Source organism: Anas platyrhynchos, chromosome 3 (assembly GCF_047663525.1).
Source record: "Anas platyrhynchos isolate ZD024472 breed Pekin duck chromosome 3, IASCAAS_PekinDuck_T2T, whole genome shotgun sequence".
NCBI classification, from domain to species: Eukaryota; Metazoa; Chordata; class Aves; order Anseriformes; family Anatidae; genus Anas; species Anas platyrhynchos.
In genome coordinates this window covers 64725005-64741213 of record NC_092589.1, presented here as the reverse complement: position 1 = coordinate 64741213, position 16209 = coordinate 64725005, and the positions used below count along the sequence as shown (strand labels likewise).

The 16209-nt window shown below is 36.3% G+C and overlaps 1 protein-coding gene across 5 annotated transcripts in view; it reads right to left on the bottom strand.

Annotated features, from left to right (window-relative positions):
• Window positions 1–16209, bottom strand: part of PTPRK (protein tyrosine phosphatase receptor type K) — a 414301-nt gene that overhangs the window by 59859 nt on the left and 338233 nt on the right. For all 5 annotated transcript variants that reach the window (XM_072036027.1, XM_027454570.3, XM_072036028.1 and 2 more), the window contains exon 13: window positions 14305–14341. In XM_072036027.1, coding sequence (XP_071892128.1) covers window positions 14305–14341 — 37 coding nt within the window. The remainder of the gene's footprint in view (window positions 1–14304; window positions 14342–16209) is intronic.

The window sequence follows — 16209 nt, the reverse complement described above, 5'->3', positions numbered from 1 at the left end:
AGAAGACCAGATATAATGGAATAAGTTCTCAAAGGCAACATTTGCTATGCCAAAGGTTTAGGATTATTAGGGTCCAGCTGACAAATCTTTAGCTGTTAGACTGACTTAGGTCTGTTTTTAGCTTTTGGAGCCCATTATCATCTTCTTGATTTTTATTTCCACAGATTTCTGTAGATTTCAGCACAACATATGGGTGGCATTAAGGGCATTAACGATTTAAAAATTTGTATCATCATGATAAAAACACAGTATGAAATGTATTTGGAGTTTATACATATACCACTTGTGGTCAAGTTATATGTTGATGTGTTCATGTCTGCATTAAGAAGAAAAACAGAAAACATCTTGTTTACAGTATCTGTATCAAGTAAGCATTCCAGACTTAGCTGTGAAGAAAGTAATTCACTGTGTTTGCTTAAGTCTGATTTCTTTCTAATCTGGATTTTTTTTTTAAAATTAAATATTTTGCTCTTTTACAGTCTCATAGGCACTTAACCTTTATTGTGATGTGTGTGTACTTTATGGTGACTGGAAATCAATAATAATTCCTTTTTGTCTTGAAAAACTTAAAATATCCTTAAGACAGCATCTTTCTTCAATACCACCCATGGGAATTTACTAATAATCATAGTGTTAGAATGGAGAGGAACTGAGCTTGTGGAATAAAAGCCAGACTAAAATGAAAGAAAGCCCTCAGAGCATAAAAAGAATAGTTGATTATTGTTATTTTGCAAGTTCCTGTTTAACATACACACAACTTCAATAACAATGTTCACTCCATAAGGGCAAAGTATCAGCATCTTTTTCCCTTTACTCCTTAGCTAAAAAAAAAACCAACACAAAACAGAGAAGAGAGCAATCCTCCAATCACAATCTCACACTCTGACCCTAGTGAGATATCCAGGTCCAAGGGGGAAATCTACAGCTAGGCAGAGAAATGAAGCATGATAGTCCCAGTGTTCAGCCTTGAATTCATAACACACATCAAGAAATGGAGTGAACCATTCAGGTAAAGTGCATACATTCTCTTTTGCCTCTTGACATCTCTTGATTTGCCATTGCTTTTTTTTTTCTTTTTTTTCTGAAAATTAAATCACAATATTAATTGCTACAGGGGTGTGCTGTTGAAGAAACAAGTTGTTCTGCTCACAGATGAGAACTTCTGCCACACTGTGCAGAGAATGCAGGCACAGTAAGGAAGGTCAATATTATGTTACAATAAAAAAAAAAAACTTTCTGTTTAATAACTTCCACCAGAAAAGTGGAAATACATCATATTAAACTGGACATTAATCATAATAAAATTTATTTACAAAGATCACAATGCTTTTGGTAGACACAGTAAAAAAGCCTCAGCACAAACATGAAGCATGGATTCATATTTCATATGCCTTACCCCAAAATAGAGACAAGTCTTCAGAATGTTTAACCAAGTTACAAAAGATGTTGCAGAACTGTAAAGATCACAAGTTAGCTACCTCATGCTTATCAGATACAGTACTTCTTATTCTTTGTTATTATATCTTTCCTTGCTTTGCTGTAAAACATCTCATTAGACATTCAGTCAGAAGACAAAGACCCCGTAGTTCTCAAAATTAATGCTACATAAACATTGGACAGTAGAAAATGGCTAAGAGTATATTTTCTCATCAAAATGAATTTAAAGCACAGTAGTCAGTTTCAAAGTGGAAAAAAGAAATGTATCTTAAATCTGTGTTTAGTTTCTGGTTTAGGGAATTTTCATGTATCTTCGTGTCTCAAAACATTTATACCACAATATAAATTGGTTCTAACTACCTTAATCATGTTCAAAGAGGGAATAGCTACATCTTCAGAGGGGAGGGAAAAAGATAAAAGACTTTCAGTCAGCTTATCTTGTATTATTTTATTTCTCCTTCAGCCTAACAAATGGGCAATGACAAGTGTATGTTACCTTCTTAACTCCACATACATTTCATAGGAAATTACACACTCAATGACTACTAAGTGGGTTTTGTAGGAAAATTGGATCAGTATCGGTGCATTTCCATTAGCTGGTATCTCTAAAGGTAATCTCCATGAACCACTTGGAATTGGAGTCAGGACACAGACCCTCTCTATCTTACTCTTACCAAAATGATGTTGAGTAAACTGGTAAAACAATATATTTAAATGCCTACTGATGTTGCTGTATCTGTTTTCCTGGAAGATCAAGATTTAAAATAGCCTTTTGAATACCTCAGTCATGCTAATTTTATTTCTTTAACCAAATAAGTTCCTGAAACTATTAAAATTTTATGATTATTCATGATGAAATTACTTGAAGAATGCTATCGTCAGAGTCTCAATACACCATATATTCAAAGTCTAGTTGGCATCATTATGATGATTTTTTGAAAATCTTCTACTACTGGGAATGACACACCTTTGCTTGATAAAATACTTCTGTATTGGGCTTAAGAGCTCTCCATTCATGTCCAAACGGAGAATGATGTACAGCTGATGTGCTTTGCTTTGAAGAGAGGTCAATGAAGCCAAAGCAGTTTTAAGAAGTTAAAGTTTATCAAGTTTTATCACTTGATAAAAGCAGCACTTGTTTGTTATCATTTTGAAATAATACTCAAGTATCCTACTCAGCAGATGGACACATCCTAACTGCCCCAGACCTAAGAAGGAGTAATGACAGCTATCAGAGCTCTATCATTCTGGCTGCATGACCCCATCTCAGCCATTACGGGGACTGCACCCCAAGTTCAGACTCACTCACAACTTTATTCTGAGGGCCTAGCTACGTACATTGTGCTACATATCTGTCCAAACTGTTCACTGTGTCTACAGGCTGGCTGGTGAATGATGAGGAAGTATACACTTGCTCATGCAGCAACTCTGCCCAAGTGGCTGTTCCTCTTCTCCTACAAGCTACAGGCATCACGTCATACAAAAGTCTACCAGCTTCAGGTCCAACAGCTGGGTCAGCAGTCAGACATCAAATCTGCAAGTCCAACATCCTCACACTATACTCAAACCAATGCAACTACAGTTTCTGTGAAGAACAAGGGCTCTACAGAGCTTTTCTAATCACAACACAAGGTGATCTGGGAGGCCTGATGTGAAAAAGTGAACTATCGTTCCGTGTAGCTGAGCTTCTGCCGGTCAGATGACTGCTCCAAACATTCCAGCACTGGCTGCCTGTAATCTACTGTGTTACATTATGATCTAGTCAAGCAGCACAGACTTAGTCCTTGAACAAAATTGTGTTATGTAAGGAATTGCTTAAATTTGCCTGAAACTGTTTCTTGAATGACCTTAAAATTTTACTTAAAAATAAAGCATAAAAGATTTGTACTTGCCAAAACAATTGGTTGTATTGGTTGCAAGCTGGTTGTATTCCATCTCTCCTATAAAATTTCACTGTCTGAATTCCACCACTACTACTCAAAACGGGACATGCAGGAAACGACAATTTCTGTTGCTTGATTCTCTGCATAAACAAATTGATTTCACTTTCTGAATCTGAGAAAACTGTTCAGTTTGAATTCAATTTATATTAGCTAGCAAAGCTATTTGATTTGGCTAAACAACATCATGCTTCAGAGCTTATGCAGAGCAAGCAATATTATTTTATACAAAGGCAACCAGATTACCAGTTTTCATATTTGGACAAGCATATAATGAGATTCAATTTGCCCTCTCAGTCCCTGAACTGCCAGCTAGTTATGTTGAATGAGCATTTCTAACTTCTGTTCAAAACAAGAAATATGTAGATTTGCAAATAGGTAGCGCCTGCCACAGATAGCTACCATCCCTTCCCATCTTACTGTGGTATGATCTGGGCTGAAAAATATAACAGCAACAGGTTGGTAACAGCAAACGCCTTGCCCTAACTTTAGATATCTGTTCCACAGTTCAAGTGATGAATCAAAAATGTAATCTAACCCTGATGGTTAATATCTGATGGTTATTAATGGGGACTCATCCCCTACACTGTCTCCCTACCACCAATATCACTCACTAAAGCATGTCCCTAAGTATTACATCCATGATGAAGCACCCAGTGCTCAGGGTTCACAGTCCAGTATCTTACAAAATTTTACACCAGGGCAACGAACAATAATCCTGTCGTTTGGGTGTACAAAAAGAAGTTCTGTGGAAGACGAACACATGAACCTAAGTCCCTGCATGAACATTATGGTTCAATGACTTCAAGCAGAAAGGGAACTATCTAAAAGCCTTTCTAAATTTTAGAATAACATAAAAGAATAATACCTACAGGATTAAATCTTTAAAACTAATCAGTTGTAAGAAACACTGAATGACTATGAGAAAATCCATTCATGTCTGCAGAAAATAATGACAGAATGTTGAATTACCAGTGCTTCTAAAATTTGTTAGAAAACTCCAGGGAATGCAGCAGGGTCATTTCAGAAAACGAAAGATAGTCTTAATTTGGCAAAATCTGAGAATTTAGAAACAGAATAAGGATTAACCTGAAGTTTGCTTGACTGTATTTTTTCCTGTAATGTGTCAATGAAATAGGAAGACAATTTAGACAATTCCGGATGGTATTAGTGTACATAAAAACTACGGTTCACAATAAAACAATGCTTGTGCTTGTGCAAATAACTTCCTTCCATATGTTGAGGCAATTTTAATGCCAACTGCAATAATTGTAGAATTCCCTTTCTCTCCCTCATATAGAAAAAGAGTTGTCCTTTTACTACTGTTACAAAAAAATCTTAGCAAAAACACTGTCAACAGTTCTGCCACTCAATGATCTGCTTTTCCTATCACTGTCTGAAGGTCTAAGCAATAAGATATATAAACAGAAAACATATTTAAAAAACGTTTATTCATATCATATGATTTACAAAATAACATGATTTACTTCTTCCATATGATATACTTCTTCAGAAACACGATAGCACAAGGAATGGAAAGAGAGTGATTATGACACTTGTTTGCCATCAAAACATAAGGATTTGGTTTTATTGTCAAAGAAAGAGACCCATTTTCATGATACCGTAAAGTGTACAGCTGTAATCTGTTTCACCACCATCTTCACTTATGCCATACAGCACCATTCTGATTTTATTTGCATGCCATGATGGTGTAAGTACCTATTCTCTTTCAGAGCAGAAAATCTTCAGATGTAATTTCCCACACTGTGAAACTGATGACACATAACTGAGTATTTGCCTTAAACTTGTCCATTAACCACGTCATCTGAGCTTTTCTCTTCATTTTAACTACCCATAGAAACTGGCTTTCGGCAAATTGTTGTCCAGCATGAGAACTAGCTAGGTCTGGCATAACTGCACCTACTGTAGTCTTGCTTCTGCATCAACGATTTGTCAGCAATTTAAGAGCACAGCATCCGAGGTAACATCCTGCAGCTTTGTGGCAGCAAGGGCATGAAAGCAGTGCACTGGAAATGGTTTGGACGCTTGATGTGGAGACCATTACTGGTCCAGGCTTTAGTTTTGTAGCCGTATAAAGAATGGCAACAACTAATGCATAATAGACGTTTACTTTTGTTTGAAGCCAGATGTCTCTCATTTCAGACATGCTGCTTTAACATCCTAAATACTACACTGGCTTTTGCTATTCCCTGCATGACTATGCTCTCAACTGTGGTGTTTTAAAAAAAGCACACTGCTGAAGTGACAGAGCTGTTCTCCCAGATTTCTGTAGTCAGCCTCAGGATATTTTCCACCACAGCAAGGTTAGAGCAGGACCCCCTTTTTTTTTCTTTTTTTTTTTTTTTTTTTTCTCTCTCTCTCTATGCTAATGGCCTGGCCAAAGCACTTGGCAGAGGGGCTGAAACAGTCAATAATATGTCGTCTGCTTACATATGTGTGAATAACCAATACTCAGTCATCAGCAAAGAGCAAGTAACACAATTCAGCAGATATATGACCTTTGATTTAATGTTCAGGTTAAATATTCTGCCATCCATGTGGTATTGAATATGGACACTTTTCCTGTTGACTCAACAAAGGAAATATTAATCCAAAGCGGCAAAGGATGCAGACTGTTTTGTGACCTCTTTGACAGTAAAAGGGTTCTGGAAGTCCATTCTGATCAAGAACCTTTCACACCATGTCACTGTGAAGCACGAAGAACATTCAGTCCTTTCCACATTGCTGAATTTGCACAAAAGCCACTGAATGCTTCCAAAGCTGACAGCATGGAAATCCATATACTGGGTTGCAGTTCTGTTCTCCATATTTTGTGTTTACCTGTCTACAAAAACATTTCAAAATGCCTGTAAGATGCTTTCTGCTCTGACATATAGTTGTGTGATAACCAGACTATTTCTAGAAAGATCCTCCCTCCTGCAAGGTCCATCTGTATATCCTTCTGGTAACGATCTTTCTAGAAATAGCCTGGTTATCACACAACATCAGAGCAGAAAGCAATCCATACTCCCGAACTTCAGAGTAATCGTCTCCGTACACAACTGACAAAGCATCAATCTCTGTATGTGAGCAATTTGGCAGCTGTGCCAATCAACCATACTGACTTTCTCTGCAACATATTTGACAGTGTTTAGGAAGTGCTACTATGCTTGGCAATGCCATCTCTTGTTTCTAGATGACTAGCTGTAGAACTTCATTTAGCACTTTGTCAGAGATGACAAGCAAATAATTTAATAAACCCTTGTAATGCTCATGCCAACGATGTAAAATTTCATTTAAAAAAAGTTAATGATCATATCAATGATCTATTTACCAAATACATGATTTTTACTTTACCAGTGCTAAGCCATAGCATAGTAAAGAAGCTGCTACTATCTCAACATCGAATGTATCTATCTACTGTGTCTCATTTAAGGGCACATCTGAACTCTGGGACAACAATGACCAGGAAGAGCTCAGAGCACGGTATCATTACTGGAGTGCCATTTGAAGTTTCATTACCACTTCTAGGACTTTCCTACAAACTTCCAAAACCAATAAAGGTGTGCATATTAAAATCTCGCAATATAATGCACCATTTATTGGAACCAGTTTCAAGCATGACTGATCTTCCCCTCATCAGTTTGAACTGTAGCTTCTGTACTGGCACTAATGATGGTAGTAAGACAACTGTATGTAGGAGTATTCGGGAGTATCTAGCATCAGCAATGGTTTGCTTTTTGGGGTACAGAATTCAGCTTGAACATCGGTAATGTGTATGGCAAAGCCTACTGCCAGTGTCAGTCTTCTGACATGCCCACTCATGTGGAGAAAGCATCATTCCAGGTGCATACAGACTGGTTGTAAACACAGTGACTCTTAGAGTCCCTTTTGTCCTCCTTTCTTTAAGGAGAAGAAACAGTGCTGTCCCTTAATGGGGTGGCTCTAAAGCTCCACTGCTACACAAACAATGCAAACTCCTGTTCCAAACATGCACCTGAGATGACTGTGATGGGCTGCCAAAGGCAGCAATCTCTGCCTGTACTTTCTTCACATCCAAACATTACCAGAGTCCATTTTATCCAATAGTATAGTTTATAGCAGTATAAAATGAAAGTGGACACGTTGTGCAGGTGAAATTTGACTGATGAACCCAGTCCTAACTGACGATGACAGTTCACCTTCTCTAAACACTTGCAAAATTACTTACATCCAAAAATCATCTAAAATATGACACAAAGAATGTAAAGAAATCAAGGATTTTCTGTTGCAGTTAAGTCTAAATGTTCTTGTAAGAAAAGTAAATTTCTACATTTATGTCTCCATATTCTTTAACTATGAATGCAAAACGTTCAATGTCCACAATCTGATTCAAGAAGTAATATACTCATTAGAGCTGAAAAGACCTAAGAAAACAGGCACCTAGTATTAAAGTATAAAGCATACATAAAGCATATATATTACATGCTAAGGTACTCCTCCTCTTAGAGCAGCAAATACATCATTTCATTCTCTAACATTTAAATATTACTAGAACCCTCTACCTAAAGTTGTACTTTTGAAATGCTTACTACTTGGTTCCTTTAAGTTTCCTAAGACTTCGATTTGCTCATAGGATCTGCATAAACTAATTTGTTAATCACCTACAACAAAAGAAATACTGCAACATTTTAAAATCAAGGAAAGCTAACATTTATTACATCTTTGGATTCAAACTTTCCTCATGCTGATTGTTGTTTTTTTTTAATATACTGCAATTTTTTATCACTAGTGTTTCCATTTACAAAATTATTGTTTTTTTGTTTAAAAAAAAAACAACCAACAACTATTAAAAACCAATCAAATTTAATGCAGCAAATTTAATATATACAAGCAAATACATGCAAATTTAATATTTGCATGCAATAGACTTATTCACTATGGAATGTCTTTAAACATAAAGCGCTCTAGGAAAGCTATTAGATTTATTCATTATATTTATTAGATTTTTGATTTTTTTTAGTGCCTTTTTTTTTTTCTTCCCTCACCAAAAGCAGTAAACTCCTCTTTCAAAAATAGTAATAAACCTCTATTCTTGAAGACTTAGAAAGGGGCTGGAAAGTAGAAACTAATTCTGTTCATAATTACTCTGAGTTAAAAGAAATGGTTCAGCTTTAGCTGATGGACAAACTTAAGAAGTTGATTATAACAGGAATAAGCTGCAAATATTTTTAAAGCTTTTCAACTAGGAACAGGGAGAATAAAAGACTGCAGAACTTTGTTATTTTTTTCTGCAACTACATGCAAGGTAATTTTTAGACACTTCTTATACTGCTTTCCTCATATGTATCTTACAAGAAGATTTCCATAAGCTCAGGCCATGCTACAAGCACACACACAAAAAGGTAATTCAGATATATATTTTTTTTCTGTTACCCTTGCAAGGAACCTTTATTTCTTAAGAGATCTCAAGCAACAAGCAAAAACAAGCTCTTCTCTTCAGTATTTTCAGTTCTTTCTTAATATAGTTCTTCATATATATTCAGTTCTTTCTTATTAAAAAAGAATGGGAAACACATTCTCTGAAAATTTTTGTCCCATTCCTATCCACCTGGTAGTTTCACTTAATAAAATTGGTTGTTATATTAAATTCCTTTTTTACTCAAATAAAAATTTGTTAAATTGAATGCCATGATTTTGCTACTATCTGCACATATGTGGATATACCCATATTATAGGTTTTGTGTCTGGAAATCTGGAGGCGTCTTTCTGTTAACAGCTCTTTTACAACCACCATCAAATATTCCATGAAAGGATCATACAATTTTTTTATTTACAATCAAAGGTATCACTTATCAGAAATGGCAGATGTAGTTGCTCTCAGAGTTACTGCAATTTCACATACAAAAAGGAAAATAAGCCATGCTAAATTCTGTTTCCATCTTTGGAAAGCAGAGCAAGTTAGTAAAAATGTCCTCTGTGAGACAAAATACATTATGGAAAATACCACTGAAGTTTAAACATATTTAGAGCTTTTTGGTATGAATGAGCAAAAGGAAAGATATGACATAGGCAATATCTTCATTCTTCTCTATACTTAGATTGTCACATAAGTCTCCAGCACCTATTATGATGGTACAGCTAAAAGTCAATTTAGGAGCATTGATCCAAACATAAAAACAGCACTGAAGGGAGCTTCATTTCATATATGTTTAGCTTCTGATATCTTCCCTCATTTGTGCACTAACTGCTAAGACATATATGAGCATCCTGCTACAGGAGGTGATTTGACTTTCACAAATTTCCCTGAGAGCAGAAACATCATCAGGAACAATTTCAAGGAAATAATTATGGTCTAGACAGATTTATGACTTCTAAAGACCTAATCCAAAACACATTAATGTCAGTGAAAGGACTCCCATTGACATCAAAGGCCTTTGGATCAATCCCCAACTGCTATGGGAATGAATTCAGAGCAATAATGATGGTGGACTAAATGCACACTTGCAGTTGAAATGTTACCACCCAGACCTTTTTATTTCTCAAATCAGATTAAAAAGTAATTTTCTGCTATTTCACAATTACTTCCAGATGCGCATCATCTCAAATGGCATTTTCATCCATCTGTATGAACCAAACATGCACAGAGATGGAGAGCTCCTATGTTGCCTGAACTAGTCATACAAATGAAAACCACAAGGGAAAACAATTTTGGAGGTGAAAAAGTTCATGGTTGAAATGCAGAGTGAGAAACTTTGGACTGCATTCATCACTTCTAAATACTTTGGGATAGCGTTGCCAGTCCCACTAGTACTTTATTTACTGCCACAGTGGATTTCTTCTAATTAAATTTTCGATATTTTTCTCTAGTCTTCTAAATAAAACAAAGCGATACACGTAAATCAGTGTTAGCCTCAAACTTGGCAGCCTAAAAACTGTCAGAAATGTCAACTTCATATATTCTCTGCTTAATAACAGTTCTGCTGTCCCTTCTGTCCTCTTAAACGTCTATTTACATGCTAAATAATTTGAAGCATCACTCTTCTCTGACCATGTTAATTTCATTCTGTTAGCAGTTGATACAATTTTAGATTGTAAAATGCCAATGTAATGTGCTTGTGGAAACCCATTCAAATTTTAACACATTCAAAGTCAACTCTAAGATATGACTGATCAGTCATCAACATGTGTTACTCTGAAGTGCCTGTCATGGAAATGGTGCCTCTTGAATTCACTCCTCTAGCAGTACCTTGGTTAGGCAGGTTCAGTTATCATGTATTCATTATGATATGAACATACTATGTACTGGTTGAACTCTGCCTTAAAAAAAATTAGTTTTAGGAAGTTTGAGAATTTTCTTTAAGAAATTATATGCAACACCTTTTTGCTGAGCAATACACGTTCTGCAGCATCACTTCATCTTTCAGATCCTAATGAATATCTGACCTTAGTCTTCCTTCTTTTTCTTCCTTCTTCAGTTACTATGTGAGAAACTAGATTATTAGTGACTGCTACCTAGATTTGAAAAATAACGAGGTAGAGAACAATTAAGTTTTTTAAAAAAAGAAAAAAACAATAATAATAAAAAAAATTGATGGTGATCACTGGTTACTAAGAGGAACTGAATGGGAACTGAATTTGGCTTGAAAGAGGAAGGCAATACAGCTTAAAAGTATCCAAGGAATTTAAACAATTCAATTGCTGGACAATAATGAAAATGGTGCTTTAGATATGTTCTACCCACCATCTGCACAACAGGGAGTTGATTTTAACATGGTTTCCTTAAGAATCAAAGCTTATGTGAACAGATTGTATACGTGGGCAACTTTCATACCCTCTCACCACATCTAATAACTTGGGACTCTCTTGGCCAATTCAGTCCAATCTGGAGAAGGGCAAAAGTCACAAAGTCATTAAATTCTTACAAGCTTTGTGAAAATAGGTGTCCAGATAAAGGGGGAATCCCATTATTACCTTAAATCAGGGCCACCAAAGAATCACTCTGGTATTCATTCTTCAGCTGCAAGTACACATGAACTGCTCAGGGGATGACTTTTTAATCTGTTGCTGTTCCAATATTTTCTTCAAAAAAATTAATTCAGTGTATTTTAATACTCCAGACACTAGTAAAACTCTCAGCTTACTCTAAAAACATCTTTTCAAGACATGCCAAAAGCAGCAACATATTTAGTCATGATTTGGCACCACCTTTTAGATGAGTTCACACTTGAGTACATTTTGTTATCAGAAATGTAAAAGAACATTGCACCTGGAATATACAGATTGAAAAAGTATGAGAGCTTTAATTTGGATTTTCTGACTTTCATTAGCTTGATACCAAGAAATAAACTATTGAATCAATTCTCAAAGGCAGAAGGCAGCACCTGGGAATGATATGTGCAAAACCTTCAATGCATTAAAATATGTATGAATTATCTTAACAGAAGACTGCCCAAACAAACAAACAAACAAACAAAAACAAAAAAATCAGGTGAATAACACAACTTAGAAAGTCAAATTATCAAGATTATAATTTGGGGGATATGAACTTTTCCAGCACGAAACCATGACATTACTAACATATTTTTTCCATTTTTACATCTTATCAATGTGAAACAGAAGCTGTAAAATGCAGATTCCTTAGGAGACGTAACAGAAAAATTAGTTCAAACCAGGCCCTTGAACAAGGTAAAAATGACAGAGATTCATTACTTGCCAGACTTTGCTAGTAACACTGAACTTCACTACCAGGGAGATTTGTCTTACCTCTGTATGCACCTTTAATTTCCCGCACCCTCCAAACCAGCTCTTAACAATTTTTAATGCCTTTCAGATACATTTAAGGCAAAATTCAGTTTGACTGGCCAGCTGTAGGCTGCTTCAGGTCACAGGAGATTGCACAGGACTATGAACAAAGGAGATACACAGGACTATGTGTATCTTCTTTTACTGAAGATATACAAGGCAAGATGAGACAGTTCTCTTTTCCCTATATTTATTTCAGTGGGTTAAAAAACAACCAACCAACCAATCAAACAAACAAAACAACAAAACAAACATTTCTGATGGATACACTAAACATGCAACTTTTCCTTGGTCAATGATTCAAAGCATACCTACATACAACTGAAGTATCAGTGTAAACAGATGAATATATTCATGAAACAGTATGTTAAGTACACATACTTCAAGCACAGCAAATAACGTCATTATTTTTGTGATGAACGCACGGAGAAAATTTCCTTATCAGCTTCTTAAAATGATTCAGAATACCAGCATAAGTTAGTTGACAGATATGAATGCATGTGACTTTGAAGTGATGATGTCTAACTAAATGCATTCTTTAAGAGCACAAGAAAGCATTTTCATATAATGTTGCCTCCCTCCACAGCTCACTTTTTATCAATAAAAGTCAAGTCAGAGTAAAACATATTACTTTTTAGTTCCACATTCAAAGAGTATGGTACTGATGTATTGGACAATGCCTCAGGAACTGGAACAACCTCAGGAACATGTGTCTTTAGCCACCGCAGTGAAGCCAAGATTTATAGCACTGCGGTAAGAAACTTACTACTCATTTTCCGTTTCCTTCAGACAAAAGTAATTTGTGTACACATGACTGCTGTGGGAGAGGAAGGCATACAAGCAACCCTCATCAGGCTTCTTGCTCCCATGAACATTGCTTAGAGACCAGTGGCCTGAACATGGTTAAGTAATTTTCTCATAAGCTAGGTAAATTCCTACCTCATTTTGTTATTACTATCCAGAAACCTTATGATAAAAGAACCACTGCTCTCCTCTTCCCCCTTTCATATTTCTGCAAAATCTAGGCCATTTCAGAGAGAAAGTCTTTTCAAGACTCTCCCTTGACTCAAATCCCAGCAATACATGCTTGAAGTACATAAATATTTGTTCATGCAAATATACTTAAACATTTAATCATGTCAGGGAAACATAAGAAAGATAATGCTGATGTACTTTTCATTGGAGACTTAGCTCACAGTTTGAATTTCCTGTTCTTACTAGCTTCCCCCACTTGATGAAAGTATTAACAAATCTTGAGAAGTACATTTTACTTTCCAGTTTCTCAAGAAAACATTTTGTTGCTACCACCTCACTAGAGGCATCAGCTTTTAATTGGAACAAGTTTTAAATTGAAAGAAGCAATTGAAAAGATGGTGCTGATGTGCCACAGCAGTACTTTAAATGCCTGCCTGCTCATATCTAAAGTTGTTTTTTATGCTGAATATCAATATGCAATTAGAAAGAGACAATGTTAGCAGTGCTGGGCCTCTGCAGAGCATTGCTTCAGCATTTGTTAGGTCCTTTCTTGTTCATGCTGCTGGAGTCTTTCAAACAACTCATGTTGACACAATCAAGCAACCACAATGAACGGCTATAAATACAGTCAAAGCAAGAGATAACAATAAGCTGAACAACTAAGTCCTCATTTGAAGATGAAACCGTATTTTTGAGTGAGCAGTATGTGATTAACCTGCTGTATGTGGGGTCAATATGATTTATTCTCACAGCTATGCAGTCAGCCTTAGCTTTGGGCTTCACTTGCTATAAAAGACACAAGCTTTCCTCAAATCACTCCTCCCCTATGCCTATATAACACACTGTGCTGTTACTTATGAAAATTAACTACTATGTCCTTCATTTAAATGAAGGAAAAGATCTCCATCACTTAGAAATAATTGTTTGAGAAGAGGAGAGAGGAAAAAGAAAAGCTGTCCTGATTTTGTCTGATTTTTGTCTGAGTATTGCTAGAACAGTATTTGCCTGGCCCAATACCAAAGAAAAAAAAAAAGGCAGTAGCCCATTACATTTTAAGACAACCAAGTTGTTCAAAATACAGGAATGGTGCTGGCTTTGGTTCAATCATTTAACAAAACCATCACATTTCATTAAAAAGCTACTTTGCTTGGGGGGATGAACCTCTTACCTTTTGTAGCTATTCGAACACACTGAGTTTTGGTTTCCTGTTGAGAAGGGAAAATTAAAGAAAATAGTCAGAGCAGGTTCCTTTTTCTTGCCCTCCCCACTCCATAAATTAGCCCTAGATCTGTGAGCAGCTCAGGGACATTGAACCAGGTGGCTCAGGGCTTTGGGCTTAGCAGGGGAGAAGGCTGAGTCATTTTGCCTTTACAGAAGCAGCAAGCCGGATGATACCTGCCTAGGCACTGATCTGTGCTATCCATGAAAATAATGGGGAGAAAAGGTGCAGGACAGCCCGGATGTAGCAAAATTACAGATAAGTTAAATCAAATGGAAATTATGCCATAAAAATCCAGAGTATGCAGTGGAAGAAAAGTGGGGAATTGGTGGTCATATTTATTTCAGGGCACAGAAACTGTGAGCCATGTAGCAAAAAAGAGAAGGTACATTTGTTCAGCACTGTGCACAAACTGAATTGTTTTGTTGCATCCGGACAGTCTCAGAGTCACACGGAGCACACTGGCAACCCTCTCCTTCATGCTTCTGAGGATGGAATGAGCACAGAAGGAGCCCAGCTATCCCTTCACATAAAACATACTTGATCTACAACCTATATAGTCTGCCCAGGAAAGAAAGTGATTTGACAGGGATGTGCTTTCCAAAGACCTTGCATATGCAAAGACAATTTTTATGTATTCTGATGTTTTTGTTTGTTTTTTTTTTTTCCCTTCAGCAATTCGGTTCGGTCAGCAATTGAAACAAGTGAACAGAAAAATGACTTAGTTATGCACACTCTGTACAACTTGAACAAACGAGGGTCAGTCATAAATGTATTTTCTGACCTTTTCGTAAAACGCAGTTATTTTAAAGGCAAACACTGAAATGGCATAAGGGTGCATGAGAGGATGCAGCTGCTACTATATTAGATCATCCTAAACAATACTATTGTGTAACTAGAGAATATAATAATGAAGCTTCATTCTATGAAATATACTCCATCTAGTCCTGCTACCCGCTGCACTGCCATCCCAATGAATCCCTGCAGCTCTCTCTCCTGTTGATGATCCCTGAGCAACTTTTGCAAACACAATACTTAAAGAATGAGTGAAGTAGTGAGTGAGGGTTACCGTAAGTGCTCCGTAAAGACAGTTTTGCAATGTAAACAAACATGCATGAAGTTTATCCATATAATCTTACCTAACTGGCACTCTCCCCACTTATTAGATTTACTAGTCCACTTTTGTTCAAAATGTCTGAATATCACAGTGTAACTCTCATCCCAACCCTACAGTTTATTTCAGAACATACTTTACTTCCCCATGACTATTTTGGTTTACCCTGTGGTTTACAGTAAAGCACCTGTTTAAATATTCTGTAGCTCAGAGATTATCTTTCAACCACTAGATCTATGTCCTGGCAGAATGTGGTGCAACCCCAGCTCCCAGAACCTCCCTCAAATCCCTGTAGGAACAGAAATACGATCCAAAGTTTTAAGTCATACCAGAGAAAACCACTTTAGTATCAAACTCTTTCACAAACTGAATTTACTTCATTTACTTATCTGTCAAAATGTAAAAGCCAAAATAAAGACCTATTTATGTATGCATGTATTTATTTATTTTAACTTCTTCCTTGCATTTATTTCTTGGGGAATTAAATGAATTTCCTTACAATTTAGTCTGCTGGAAGCCAACAACAGGAAAGGGAATTACATATAGAAAGTATGGGAAATATGGAAGAGTAACTAGCAGTTGCTTTTCATTTTTTGCATTGTTTACTTCACATGGGTCTACAGATAAAATCTAGAGAGATGGAACGGTCTCTTCCATCATAAAAAGCCTCCAGTTTTCAAACAGCTCTAGTAAATAAATTCATTAGTTCCTGCTTTTTCCTCATTTTGACTTGATGTACA